General features: G+C 44.9%; 2 protein-coding genes across 3 annotated transcripts; both read right to left on the bottom strand.

Moving 5' to 3' along the window:
- Positions 1-197: 197 nt before the first annotated feature.
- Positions 198-7128, bottom strand: LOC109645108 (acidic (leucine-rich) nuclear phosphoprotein 32 family, member E). The gene is made up of 7 exons (XM_069536748.1): positions 6586-7128; positions 2242-2391; positions 2036-2158; positions 1664-1823; positions 1450-1553; positions 1224-1284; positions 198-906 (listed from the first exon to the last, which is right to left on the bottom strand). Exons 1-7 carry the CDS (start codon positions 6637-6639, stop codon positions 809-811), a joined length of 750 nt encoding a protein of 249 aa, XP_069392849.1. The 5' UTR covers positions 6640-7128; the 3' UTR covers positions 198-808.
- A 51-nt stretch (positions 7129-7179) lies between these two features.
- smad10b (SMAD family member 10b) lies at positions 7180-14535 on the bottom strand. Of its 2 annotated transcripts, none has more exons than XM_069536743.1 (11): positions 14443-14535; positions 13544-13792; positions 11814-12024; positions 11333-11461; positions 10030-10254; positions 9830-9946; positions 9696-9749; positions 9435-9618; positions 9184-9352; positions 8981-9104; positions 7180-8580 (listed from the first exon to the last, which is right to left on the bottom strand). In XM_069536743.1, the coding sequence occupies exons 2-11, from the start codon at positions 13784-13786 to the stop codon at positions 8375-8377; spliced, it is 1662 nt and encodes a 553-aa protein (XP_069392844.1). In that variant the 5' UTR covers positions 13787-13792; positions 14443-14535; the 3' UTR covers positions 7180-8374. The 2 variants fall into 2 exon arrangements, with proteins under 2 accessions (XP_069392844.1, XP_069392845.1); XM_069536744.1 differs by having other exon boundaries at positions 11847-12024.
- Positions 14536-15048: the final 513 nt, after the last annotated feature.

Genomic DNA, 15048 nt, shown 5'->3' with positions numbered 1-15048 from the left:
TTACACTTTGACAACAGGTAAACAACTAGCATGTTGGTCATCGAAACATTTTCTGATTAATTATTCATTCTCTCATTTGTCATTATTTCTTTGATCAGAATTAATTCATTTTATTTTCCAGAAAAAAACCTTGGTACCTGAATCTTTGTGATGTTAATTGACAATTATAATTTATTGAAGGAGATGACTCGACAAGGTTTGACTGAAGGAATCAGTTTTTAATCAAAAAACATCTGGTTACATCAACGATCAGACGACAGGAATAAAAAAATAAAATCCAAACCACAGAAACCAACATGGACGACGTCACTTGTATTTACACGGAGCGACAGACCAGAGCGGCCGCAGCAGAGGGCTCAGCGAGTAACAGTCGATTTCATAGTCCCAGAGTACACGGGGGTAGTTTTTTTACTAACTGAACTTCTGGTTGAGAAATTCCAGAGATGAAAAAAATGAGTTTCTTAAGTGACAACACGACAGAAAAAACGGACCAATAATCAATGAACTGATACAGAAAATAATTCAGATACAGCTGATTTAAAGCTTTAAAGTTTTCACTGCACCAGAAAATAACAGAACACAACGTCAGAGTCTTGTCATAAAAAATTTAAATAGTTTTTATGTTGTCGCTCAATTTTCATCTGATGACAAACCAGCGGTGTGTTTTTTTCTTACAGTGTAGAGTCACTGCTGCAGCACCGACTCTACACTGTAAAAAGTTAAACATGTCAATATGGAAGCCGATCCATCACAGCTGTTCCCTGTCTGTCTGACGCACCCGGCGAGGTCGGGTGTGTGTGTGTGTTAATTATTCATCATCATCGTCGTCGTCGTCATCATCATCATCATCATCATCCTCCGCTTCCCTCTTCCTCTTCTCCCCCTGAACACCAGCGACGTCATCGTCTGACGAAAATAAGATCATACAAGTTATTAAAAACAGACACACAGCAGGTGCTGCCTGTTGTGTGTCTGTGTTCAATCTCACACACACACCTCTTCCCTATTCTTTTGTTAATGTAGTTGTTTTTCAAATCCAACATGTTGAACAAGTTTTAATAAAACATGTCGAACATGTATGAAACAATAACGTTCATACATAAAAACCACACGTGAACAGAATAAAGAACATCTTGTAAATAAAAAGAGACGATGAACCAAGTGACAGAATATCGCAGAAGAGTTTGAGGATGAGTCACTGAGAAGAATAAAAACAAACAAACCTCCGTCCTCCTCTTCGTCCTCCTCCTCTTCCTCCACATAGTCTCCATCATCTTCTTCATCCTGACAGCAAACATTTACAGTGAACGATAGCACCTCTCTGTGGTCACAGTGTGAAACTACAACCTGCTGATTCTGAGTTAACGTTATTAACCAACTCGTCAGAGCAAATCACCTGACAGGAAGTGACATCACACTTCAAATATAATATAGATTGGCCACACACACCTGGATTCCCTCCTTCATCAGGTACGACAGTCCGACCTCTTCTCCTTCAGACTCTTCATCGTCCTCGTCCTCATCTCTGGTTGGTCCGGCTTCATCGTCATCATCTGGAACAAAGTTGGAACTCAACGTCTGATCTGATGATCACCTCACGTCTGTGTTTCCATGGAAACTCTTACAAACCGTATCCATGTTAAAATGTTTTTCTCGCTCTCACCGTTGTCGCCCTCAGAGTCTGGAGCCTCGTTGTCGTCCTGGTCGAATCCGTCCAGGTATGTGAGCTGAGGCAGCAGCTCGAACACGGCCTCTCTGTAGTCGTCCAGCGTCGTCACCTCACAGCTGTACAGGTCCAGACTCTTCAGGTTCTTCAGGCTCTGCTGCAAAGACACAAAGAGACACAAAGAGACGCATCGTCTTTATTCCACTTTTCAAACTAAGGCCCTCTTCGTCCGACCACTTGGCTCTGACCCTACTCGTTAATAGAACTCGCCCCTTTAATGTGCGTCTGTTGTGACCCTGCAGCAGCTGGTGGTTCTGATGGACACGCCCCTCGCTTCAGGACCTGGTGTGATTGACAGGTCAGACTCACCAGAGGCTCGACGCCGCTCAGCTCCTTGATCTTGTTCCCGCTCAGGTTCAGGGACGTCAGATTAGGACACTTCTCCACCAGCTTGTCCAAACCCCCGGAGATGGTGTTGTCGCTCACCTCCAGCTGAAACACACACACACAGACACACACAGTTAGAGGCCATCGGTGATGTCACAACATGGCCACCGCTGCACTGCATCACTCACCTTGTGTAGTTTGGGGAGCGACGGCAGTTTGGAGAGAGAAGTGAGGCCGACGTTCACCAGGCTGAGGATCTCCAGCTCCGTGTACTCGTCCGTCAGCCCCTCCACCTCCCCGTCACCGGAGCGACAGTTATCCAGCACCAGCTCGGCCACCTGGGCACAACACAACTCATTATACACAACACAACTACACAACTCATCATACACAACACAACTACACAACTCATCATACACAACTCCATCATACACAACACAACTACACAACTCCATCATACACAACACAACTCCATCATACACAACACAACATCATACACACAACTCCATCATAGACACAACCCATCATACACACAACACAACTACACAACCCATCATACACAACACAACCCATCATACACAACACAACTACACAACCCATCATACACAACACAACCCATCATACACAACACAACTACACAACTCCATCATGCACAACACAACCCATCATACACAACACAACCCATCATACACAACACAACTCATCATACACACAACACAACTACATCATACACAACCCATCATACACACAACACAACTACACAACTCCATCATACACAACACAACCCATCATACACACAACTCCATCATGCACACAACACAACTACACAACCCATCATACACACAACACAACTACACAACTCATCATACACAACACAACTCCATCACACACAACACAACTCCATCATACACAACACAACTCCATCATACACAACACAACCAATCATACACAACACAACTCATCATACACAACACAACTACACAACTCCATCATACACAACTCATCATACACACAACACAACTACACAACCCATCATACACACAACACAACTACACAACCCATCATACACAACACAACTACACAACTCCATCATACACAACACAACTACACAACTCCATCATACACAACACAACCCATCATACACAACACAACTCATCATACACAACACAACTACACAACCCATCATACACACAACACAACTACACAACCCATCATACACAACACAACCCATCATACACAACACAACTCCATCATACACAACACAACTCCATCATACACACAACTCCATCATACACAACACAACTCATCATACACAACTCCATCATACACAACACAACCCATCATACACAACTCCATCATACACAACACAACTCCATCATACACAACACAACTACACAACTCCATCATGCACACAACTCATCATACACAACACAACTACACAACTCCATCATACACACAACTCCATCATACACAACACAACTCCATCATACACAACACAACTACACAACTCCATCATACACAACACAACTCATCATACACACAACACAACTACACAACCCATCATACACAACACAACCCATCATACACAACACAACTACACAACTCCATCATGCACACAACTCCATCATGCACAACTCCATCATACACACAACACAACTACACAACCCATCATACACAACTCCATCATACACAACACAACTACACAACTCCATCATACACAACACAACTCATCATACACACAACTCCATCATACACAACACAACTCCATCATACACACAACACAACTACACAACCCATCATACACAACACAACTCATCATACACACAACTCCATCATACACAACACAACTCATCATACACACAACACAACTACATCATACACAACTCCATCATACACACAACACAACCCATCATACACACAACACAACTACACAACCCATCATACACAACACAACTCCATCATACACAACACAACTCATCATACACACAACACAACTACATCATACACACAACTCCATCATACACAACACAACTCCATCATACACAACACAACTCCATCATACACAACACAACTCCATCATACACAACACAACTCATCATACACAACTCATCATACACAACACAACCCATCATACACAACTCCATCATACACAACACAACCCATCATACACACAACACAACTACACAACTCCATCATGCACAACTCCATCATACACAACACAACTCCATCATGCACAACTCCATCATACACAACACAACTCCATCATGCACAACTCCATCATACACACAACTCCATCATACACAACACAACTCATCATACACACAACACAACTACACACAACTCCATCATACACAACTCCATCATACACAACTCCATCATACACAACACAACTCCACAACTCCATCATGCACACAACTCCATCATGCACAACTCCATCATACACACAACACAACTACACAACTCCATCATGCACAACACAACTCCATCATACACAACACAACTCCATCATACACAACACAACTACACAACTCCATCATACACAACACAACCCATCATACACAACACAACTACACAACTCATCATACACAACACAACCCATCATACACACAACACAACTACACAACTCCATCATGCACAACTCCATCATACACAACTCCATCATACACAACACAACTCCATCATGCACAACTCCATCATACACAACACAACTCCATCATGCACAACTCCATCATACACACAACTCCATCATACACACAACTCCATCATACACAACACAACTCATCATACACACAACACAACTACACACAACTCCATCATACACAACTCCATCATACACAACACAACTCCACAACTCCATCATGCACAACACAACTCATCATACACAACACAACTACACAACTCCATCATACACAACACAACTCATCATACACACAACTCCATCATACACAACACAACTCCATCATACACAACTCCATCATACACACAACACAACTACACAACTCCATCATACACAACACAACCCATCATACACAACACAACTCCATCACACACAACACAACTCCATCATACACAACACAACTCCATCATACACAACACAACTCCATCATACACAACACAACTCCATCATACACAACACAACTCATCATACACACAACTCCATCATACACAACACAACTACACAACTCCATCATACACAACACAACATCATACACACAACTCCATCATACACACAACTCCATCATACACAACACAACCCCATCATACACAACACAACTCCATCATACACAACACAACTCCATCATACACAACACAACTCCATCATACACACAACTCCATCATACACACAACTCCATCATACACAACACTCCATCACACACAACTCCATCATACACAACACAACTCCATCATACACAACACAACTCCATCATACACAACACAACTACACAACTCCATCATACACAACACAACTCCATCATACACACAACTCCATCATACACAACACAACTCCATCATACACAACACAACTCCATCATACACAACACAACTCCATCATACACACAACTCCATCATGCACAACACAACTCCATCATACACAACACAACTCCATCATACACAACACAACTCCATCATACACACAACTCCATCATGCACAACACAACTCCATCATACACAACACAACTCCATCATACACAACACAACCCATCATATACAACTCCATCATACACAACACAACTCCATCATACACACAACACAACTACACAACTCCATCATACACAACTCCATCATACACAACACAACTCATCATACACAACTCCATCATACACAACACAACTCCATCATACACAACTCCATCATACACAACACAACTCCATCATACACAACACAACTCCATCATACACACAACACAACTCCATCATACACAACACAACTCCATCATGCACAACACAACTCCATCATACACAACACAACTCCATCATACACACAACACAACTCCATCATACACACAACTCCATCATACACATTCAATCACACAACCCCGCAGACACACAAAACCCCGCAGACCCGTTTAAATGAGTTTCGGGTCTAAACAGAGAAACACGTAAACACATGACGTCACCGGCAGCTGCTCGGATAAAAGGAGGGAAACGGAGTCTCCGGTGAAGCGGCCTCACAGGTCGGTACCGGCCGGTGATGACCGGGGGTCCACCGCTGCGGGGGGGGGGTTCACCGGAGAGGACACGTGGTCGGAGGTTACAGACTCTGCTTCCAACGGCACGAGGATCGAAACGGGACCAGAGACAAAGAACCAGGAGCGACTGAGTTTCCACTCTGACCCGCTGCTCCTCCGCCTCTGACCGGGACCAGAGCTCCGGTCAGAGGCGGACCAGAGCTCCGGTCCGACGGTGTGATCAGACCGGGACAGAGGGCGGGGGAACAGGGGAGACCGCGGGAGTTTCGTCCATGTTGAAGAAGCCGTTTTCTGGGTCAACATGTCGGACTCGTCGCTTCTGTGTGGGGGGGGAAACACTCACCTCCGCCGGGTTCCGGCTCCTCAGCTCCACGCTCACCCGCTTCTTCATGTCCATGCTGCGGTCCGACAGTGCGCGTGAGGCCGCTGCACTGAACTGAGGCTCCGGCGTCAGGCGGCAACTACACCTCCATGTTCCACAGCAGGCCCCGCCTCCTCACCCTGAGCTCCTATTGGATGAAAGATGAGTCACTCAGCAGACCACGCCCCCAGCTGCTGAGATTGGCCAGAAGAGCAGCGGCTGTGACCAATCAATGGACGAAGATGATACGTTCAAACGTCATACACGCCCACTCTTTGTCATTGTTGGCGCCATTTATGACACATTCAGGTTCCCTCGGTCTTTTCACTGCTGAAGCTTATAGGTTTAAAAAGGTATATTTACTGTGTTTATACTCTTTAACCCAGTGAATTTATATATTTGAATTAATAATTAAAACAATACAGTCATGATCAAACTATTTTCTATTGAGATGACATGTCAAATGGTTAGCCCTCTATGTTGCAGAGGAAATTTTATTTTCTGATTCAAATAAAAAGTCATTCAGCATCAAATTGGAGAATTAATCAATAAAATAGTTGAATAAAGAAACAGCGATTTTATAATAAAAGTTTATTTTGAAGAAACAGCAGATGTTATACACACTTTCAGTATAAAAGAGTCACAGCATAAACAGGTTGTGATGTCATGAGGAGCAGGAAATCAATTTTGGTAGATAATCAATAAAAGTCAACATAAATAAACCTTGAGGTTAAAGGAGCAGTGATGTCAGAGTCAAACTGAAGTTAGATGATGCTTTGAATCTGAAACCTTCACTTATTTCATTACAAAATGTATTCAGTTCATTACTAAAATTCAAATATACAAATATTTATCATTAAACATGTTTCCTGATGTTCAACTGTCAAATAATTTCCAGAATCAAACTAGTGAATCTCCACGAGGAAATCTACAGACGCAAACAGACAGTGAAGAAAAGGAAAATGATCAAATCTGAAACTGAGCAGAGACAAAGATCAGTGTCACATCTGAGCAATCAATGAAGACTTAGATAACACTGAGACGATCCTGTGAGCTTAACTTATTCTGTGGAGTTTTACTTTGAAAATACCTGATAGCTATAAAGCAGTGACTTCCTGTAATGTCAGGAGACCTAGGCCCTGAACTATGAAGCAGGATTTGTGGTTATCAGAGAACTTCAGGAGTTTTCAGTCCTATGCAGCTCGTTCACTAGTTATCGGGGTAAATCACCATGGTAACTTGTGCTGAACAGATAACCTGCTCCAGGTTAATTTGTTGATAATAGATCAAACAGTATAAAGCTCCGCCCACTGACCACGTAATATATTTTTACCCAGCTGTCCATGCCTGTGATTGGTCATATGCAGTAAATCCCACCCCTTTCATGCGCACTCTACAGTAAAACCTGAGTTAACTTAATGAGTTGATAACCAGCATCATGTGACCACTGAGCCTGACTGTGTCATTAAGTTAAGTTCAGCTGGATAAAGAGATCCTGGATATGTAGAACTCTCTCTGTAGTACAGGCTCCAGTTCTGGCTCTGGTTCTACAACAGGAAATCTTTATGTTCTGTTATTCAGTGGACTGACCTTTTAATATGTGACTGGTATCCATGGAAACTTATTTGATTGACAGGAGGAATAAGGTGCTGCTGTTGGTTGATTGTCTGAAGCCGACCGATGAGCAATGGAGTGTTGTTTACAACTGTGTGTAGGAGCATGAGGTGGGCAGGGCTTATAGAAACATCTCACACACACCTGTTGCGGGGTGTCAGAGCACATGCTCTTGTGGCGGCAACATGTGCAGCACCTGGTCAAGCAGCTGCAGGGCCCGGTATAGGTGAACCTCCAGCCAGCAGGGGGTGTCTTTGATGCTCTGTCGTGGGTAGTCACACCCCCAACCTTTAACGAAGCTCAGACGCACGATACACAACCTGCGCAGGTCATCCACACCCAGACCTGCCGGTGTACACACACCTGGAGGAGGACAGGAAATTCACACAGTCACAACACACAACCCCTGTCTAACACAGCTTTTATTTTGAAATATTTAGGATAACATTAGATCCCAGAGGCCTGAACTAAGAAGCAAGATTTGTGGTTATCAGGTTAAGTTCAGGTTTGATTCAGGTAAACACCAGGTTTAATTCAGAGTTTTCAGTCCCATGAAGCTGGTTCCCTTGTTACCGGGTAAATCACCATGGTACGACATGTGACCACTTGGCCTGACTGTGATTGTAAGGTTACGTTCAGCTGGACCTCAGAAAGAGATCCTGGATATGTTGAACTTACTTCGTAGTTTAGGCCTCAGGTCTCCCTGTGTGGATGTCAGACACATCGCATGAGCACCAGAGAGAGAGAGACAGCTGATACTCACCGACAGCAGGGGCGACTCCTCCAACACTGTTCGGGCCGGGAATCGAACCAATAAGCACAGTGGCCTGAGCTGCTGCTGCTGCTTGCCGCTGCATCTGTCTGTGGCACTGCCGCAAGTCGAATACCTGGACAGACGGATAAGAGACAGCCAGGTGAGAGACAGACAGGTACACCAGAGTGTTGTCTTTATATTGACACACTCACCTTAATACAAGCTCCCGGGTAGATCTTACGAACTCCGTCTCCAGGTGCTCCGCTGGCCTCACAATCCAGGTAGTAACTCTGAATGAACACAGAGTGGTCGCTAAGGCAACGCATCCAGACATCTCCCTCCCCCCGACACTCCAGCTGAACTCCTCGACCGATGTGAAGCCTGCAAGAAGAAGATGCAGAGTAATAATGAGGGAGACAGACGGCTGTAGGAGTACTACCCCTCGCCGTCAGGCTGACCTCACCTAGCACGGTGGCTGGTGGCACTGCGATGGACGTTGCTCAGCTGTCCCAGACAGAAACGATCTCCTCCTGAGGGATCCACGTATCCATCCACAGTCACCAGGGGATAGCTGGACTGGACCTTAAAAATCTCTCCAACCTGGATGTCCAACTCAAAGTAAGAGATCGAACACCAGAACTCTGGACCTGAGACACGTTGGGGACAGAGATGTCAGAAGAGAGGACGTGTTTTGAAGGTGATGACACTGGGGTAGATTTCATACCGGGGTGGTTGGACACAGGTTGTGGATACGGAGTGGTGCTGTGATGCTGAGACCCTGCAGGAACAAACACTCACACTCAGTGCGACGTTCCACAGAACCACACTAACATTTCCCATGGTCACATGATCTCGTACAGAAGCAAGTATTAGGGGAGTGATGAGAATGATGTAATGGAGGCTGCTGGTGGCTCCGCCTACTCTGTAGAGGTCCTACATCACTGTAGCGGGCGAAGTCATTACCTGTCCAGGTGGCTGCAAAAACATAAGACAAACATCATCATTTCTGCCACGAATAACTTGATTACTTCTACTGCTTCAACTAGTACCCACTGTACTTGTATTAGAAGGGTTGCTGTACTCTGGGCTCTGCTGGTGTGTTGTGGTTGGAGTGGACAGGTGAGGAGGCTGAGGGGTGATCGGAGGATTCCATTTAGGTGGCGAGGCCCGACCCCCCTGGCTCTGAGACAGGTCAATCTGAAGGCCTCCCGGGCCCTCACCGCCAACACCCACAGCCCCTACCTCCCCACTAATGCCTCTTCTACCACACATGGAGCTGCTGCCTGCAGGAGAAATGACAGAGTCAGAACCAACCATCCAGAACCACTCAGAACGGAATGGAGGCTGACGTGCCACGGTAAGCACATTGCATCATTTCCTGTTTTCCTACTGCTGGTGGTGGTCACTCTCACTGAACTGCCACCGCAAAATCTGATCATTTCTATATTACCTTGGCTAATCGCTGATCTACAGTTAAATATTGACTTATATCACTCCCTACTCTCTAGTGCTCTAGCGACTGTGTTGAGCCCACCCTCATAAGCTAACACCTTACAGCCATGGCTTCTCTCCCTCCCTTTTGTTCTGCTGCTCTAAGTGTCTAATGTTCACTTACTCCTCTGCCTCCTTTAACAGTAGTGGTACATGTAATAAATGTAGTGTATTGGCAGCGATGGACGCAAGGCTTAGCAGTTTGGAAGCTTGGCTCCACAGCTGAGAACCTTTGTTAGCTGTAGTTAGCCAGCCCCTGTTAGCCGGCACAGAGCCAGCTAGCTTAGTCACTGTTATGATACCATCAGTAATTCCTCAGTTCATGTGTCTGCTCCTTCATCTCTATCAGACATGTTCTCATGTACAAATACTTTAAACCTGAAGTTACAAACTGTTTCTTCTGATGTAGTGAATCTGTTGTTGTGTTGATGTCGGCCATGGCTCAGCGGTAGAGCAGGTCGTCCAATAATCAGAAGGTTGGCAGATCAATCCCCACTCCCGCTCACCACGACCAAGGTGCCCTTGAGCAAGGCATCACCCCCCCCCCCCCATCTGTCAATGCGTGTTTCAACAGGTGCCAACTGGATGGGTTAAATGCAGAGAACAATTTCATGTATGCATGTAAAGTGTTAACTTGACAATAGAAGTAAATCTTCTTCTTCAGTTCATCAGCATCTATTGTCCTCATGTCCTGGAGACGGAGCCTCACATGTGACTCTGAGCTTCAGTTACTGCTCAGAAAGTATTTTGGTAGTTTTACAAATAAAATCGGATTGATTGATTGATTAAGAACCATCCAGAACCACTCAGATGATTCAGAACAATCACATGGTAATTTAGAGATAATATAAAAAGTTTGTTCAAAGTGACCTGGAGGTGACAGTGGCATGCTGGGATACATGTTGACAGGACGGGGCTGGTTGTAGGGGTCAGAGTGGGGGGGCAGCTCAATCTTCAGACAGTCCTGAATGAACTCCTCCTTTATCAGAGTGTGAGGACCTGAATGAAGACAGCATGTGATGTTATTGATAGTGTTACATGAAGCTATGCAACATTATCTTACAATAAATGAAGCTAAGCTTTATGAAGCTACAGTACATGATGCCAAGCTACAAGACGCTAAGCTACATGAAACTAAGCTACGTGATGCTACGTTACATGAACCTAAGCTACATACAGTTAAGCTATGTGAAGCTAAGCTATGTAACATCAAGCTACATGATGTGACTTTTTTGCACTAATGTATCAGAACATTTGATCCATGTGATAAAATTTAAAATTAAAATTAAAATAAATTAATGAAACTTAATGAAACATGGCTGCCAAAGAGAAAAACTTTTAGTATAAATACCCTGTGCATGAGGTGAGACAGGTGAGTGTCTACCTGCGGTGGTGGGAGACGCCACCCTCTCGTAGTGATAGGGGTTCACACACACACTGTCGTACTTCAGGTCAAACGCAAACTGACAGAACTTCATGTGTTTGAGTTCGTTCTTATGGAGGTCGGGCCAACGCCACAGACGAGTGTAGATCACATGAGGGAAACCCTTTCTACCTGCTACCTGTGAGAGACAGACAGGTGAGAGACAGACAGGTGAGGGACAGACAGGAGAGAGACAGACAGACAGGTGAGAGACAGTCAGACAGACAGGTGAGAGACAGACAGGAGAGAGAGACAGACAGGAGAGATACAGACAGGAGAGAGAGACTGACTACTGTGTTCACACTTCTCCTGGATTTATACTTTATGCAGGAGCTCAGAAGGAGAAAGAGAAACTGAGTCTCACTGTGACATTTGTGTTCATCCTCCAGGGAAGATACAGAGAACTGAAGAGTTCAGGTCTGAAGCTCATATCGAACCTCCTAGAGAACCTCACAGAGAACCTCACAGAGAACCTCCTAGAGAACCTCACAGAGAACCTCGCAGAGAACCTCCTAGAGAACCTCACAGAGAACCTCACAGAGAACCTCACAGAGAACCTCGCAGAGAACCTCACAGAGAACCTCCTAGAGAACCTCACAGAGAACCTCCTAGAGAACCTCGCAGAGAACCTCACAGAGAACCTCCTAGAGAACCTCGCAGAGAACCTCACAGAGAACCTCCTAGAGAACCTCGCAGAGAACCTCGCAGAGAACCTCACAGAGAACCTCCTAGAGAACCTCGCAGAGAACCTCACAGAGAACCTCCTAGAGAACCTCCTAGAGAACCTCACAGAGAACCTCCTAGAGAACCTCGCAGAGAACCTCGCAGAGAACCTCACAGAGAACCTCACAGAGAACCTCCTAGAGAACCTCACAGAGAACCTCCTAGAGAACCTTGCAGAGAACCTCGCAGAGAACCTCGCAGAGAACCTCACAGAGAACCTCACAGAGAACGGGTTTCACATCCAAACAAAAAGAGTTGATCTGTAACAGTGTCACACTGAAGACTCTGCTCTGTGTATGTGTTCCTATATTTGTGTCTTTGAGAGGACCATTTGAAGACTAGACCTACAGAGTGAGGACACTTTGGTCTGTGCTCACTTTTTCAAAGGGCTGTTTGATGTTCAAGAATTTTACTGTGAGAATAAAGTTTAGGGGTTAGGGAATGCATTATGTCAATAAGTGTCCTCACTAAGATAGAAGTACAACCATATGGTGTGAGTGTGTGTGTGTTTCTCTCCACCAGGAGGGGGGGGGGGGCTGGTTTGTTTTGTCTGAAACACAGGAAAGGGGCAGGGTTAAGAGTTTAGTCAGACAGTGTGTGTGTCTGTGTGTGTACATGTCTCTTTGTACACTGTAAAAAATCTGTCTTGAACTGAACATTTTAAGAATGAGATTTTTAAATGTTTGAGTGTAGGGAATAAATCTGTTTTAAAGAACCAACATTGGAACCTTGTTTAGAACCAGTGGAACCTCTTCCTGCAGCCAGATGAACCCCATAAAGAACATAAAGAACACTTCAGTCGCAGTCTAACATGACGTGTTTCCTGTATCGCTGATGATGTCACAGTGTCCTGGATTCTGATTGGTAAAATGACCAAAAAATGAGTTTTTATCCATTGAACAGTTTTTAATATCTGTCATCAGATCAGTTCCTACCTGCAGGCGTCCATCCAGCGTCCTCTGGATGGTCACACACTTGCTGGGATGGACGCCGTTGGTGGTAACCGCGGTGACGAGCGAGTCCAGCTCGTCTTTTTTCTCTTTCAGCTTCTTCACCAAGCTCTCGATCGCCCGCTTAGCGAAGCCCTCATTCTCTCCACCCTGTCGGTGACACATGAGGCTGTGAACGATACTGAGGCAGGGGTCACCACTGCTGGGGGCGGAGTCAAGCACCGACATGGTCACCTGGAGAAGAGATGTATATAATGACTGTATATAAAGAACATCACTGACTGTATATAAAGACATTAACAGACAGACAGGTAAACAGACAGATCCCAGTCTTCCACATGTCAAACTGTCCTTGAGCGAGACACTAACTAAATCAAAATGCCTCAGACAGATGTTCTCACTGTAAAACTGTAAAAACACAGAGTGGTCATATAAAGACATTTACCTTCTAAACCATTACCATTTCCAGACATGTTAACAGACAGACAGGTACAGACAGAGAGACAATTACAGACAGACAGAGAATTACAGGAAGACAGACAGGCAGGCAGACAGACAGACAGACAGACAGACAGACAGGCAGGCAGGCAGACAGGTACAGACAGACAGACAGACAGGTACAGACAGACAGGCAGACAGACAGACAGACAGACAGGCAGGCAGACATACAGACAGGCAGGCAGACATACAGACAGGCAGGCAGGCAGACAGGCAGGCAGGCAGACAGGCAGACAGGCAGACAGAAAGGCAGACAGACAGACAGACAGACAGACAGACAGGTACAGACAGGTACAGACAGGCAGACAGACAGGCAGACAGACAGACAGAATCAACAGTTGTCTAAGATCAAATCTCAGTGTTGATGAATCTTCAGCTTCACTCACCAGGACTCAGCTCTCTCTGCTCGGCTGTGATCCACAGTGTGTGTTGTGTGTGTGTGTGTGTGTGTCTGCTCAGAGTCAGACTGTCGGGGGGGGGGGGGGGGGGGGGGGGGGGGCCAGACATAACAGGAAGTCATCTGATGTCCGTCCTTGGAAAATAAGAGCTGCTGACATCCAGTGTGTTGTTCACTGTTATTAACACTGATAATATCACAGCAGTAACATGGGTCCTCAGCAGCAGATGATTCCACAGAAACACACAAACAACTCACTGGAGATTAGACTGAAGCAAAGACAAGACATTTATAGAAGTATATAAATATTCATCACATTAATATAAAGTTTATAAAGACGTGTCACTGCTGCATTATGAAGAATTCACTTCCTGTTGTTTAACATCATAATCTGCATAAACAAATATTAACTAGTATAAACAAGTGTAAAATATAATCTTGTTCTACCACTTTCAGCTTTTATTCTGAAGGCTACAACCAGAAATGCTTTCCCCACTATTTGTTTTGACGTTCTGTCAGAAAATGTGTTTGTGTGTGTGACTCCTGGTTTAGTGTGATAACTCTCCTGTGTGTACATGTGTCGTTACCCCTGGTA

The sequence above is a fragment of the Paralichthys olivaceus genome, chromosome 13 (genome assembly GCF_024713975.1).
Source record: "Paralichthys olivaceus isolate ysfri-2021 chromosome 13, ASM2471397v2, whole genome shotgun sequence".
Classification (NCBI taxonomy): Eukaryota; Metazoa; Chordata; class Actinopteri; order Pleuronectiformes; family Paralichthyidae; genus Paralichthys; species Paralichthys olivaceus.
This window is presented reverse-complemented; position numbering and strand designations above follow the sequence as displayed.

Excerpts from the sequence above, each read along its gene's own strand:
- LOC109645108 (XM_069536748.1), bottom strand. The coding sequence starts at position 6,639 with ATGGACATGAAGAAGCGGGTGAGCGTGGAGCTGAGGAGCCGGAACCCG. Across the intron at positions 1,824-2,035 it reads TGAGCGGCGTCGAGCCTCTG|CAGAGCCTGAAGAACCTGAA; the intron begins GTGAGTCTGACC and ends GTGTCTTTGCAG. Across the intron at positions 907-1,223 it reads GGACGAAGAGGAGGACGGAG|ACGATGACGTCGCTGGTGTT; the intron begins GTTTGTTTGTTT and ends TATTTTCGTCAG.
- smad10b (XM_069536743.1), bottom strand. The coding sequence starts at position 13,786 with ATGTCGGTGCTTGACTCCGCCCCCAGCAGTGGTGACCCCTGCCTCAGT. Across the intron at positions 10,255-11,332 it reads CATGCCACTGTCACCTCCAG|GCAGCAGCTCCATGTGTGGT; the intron begins GTCACTTTGAAC and ends TTTCTCCTGCAG. Across the intron at positions 9,353-9,434 it reads GCCACCAGCCACCGTGCTAG|GCTTCACATCGGTCGAGGAG; the intron begins GTGAGGTCAGCC and ends TTCTTCTTGCAG.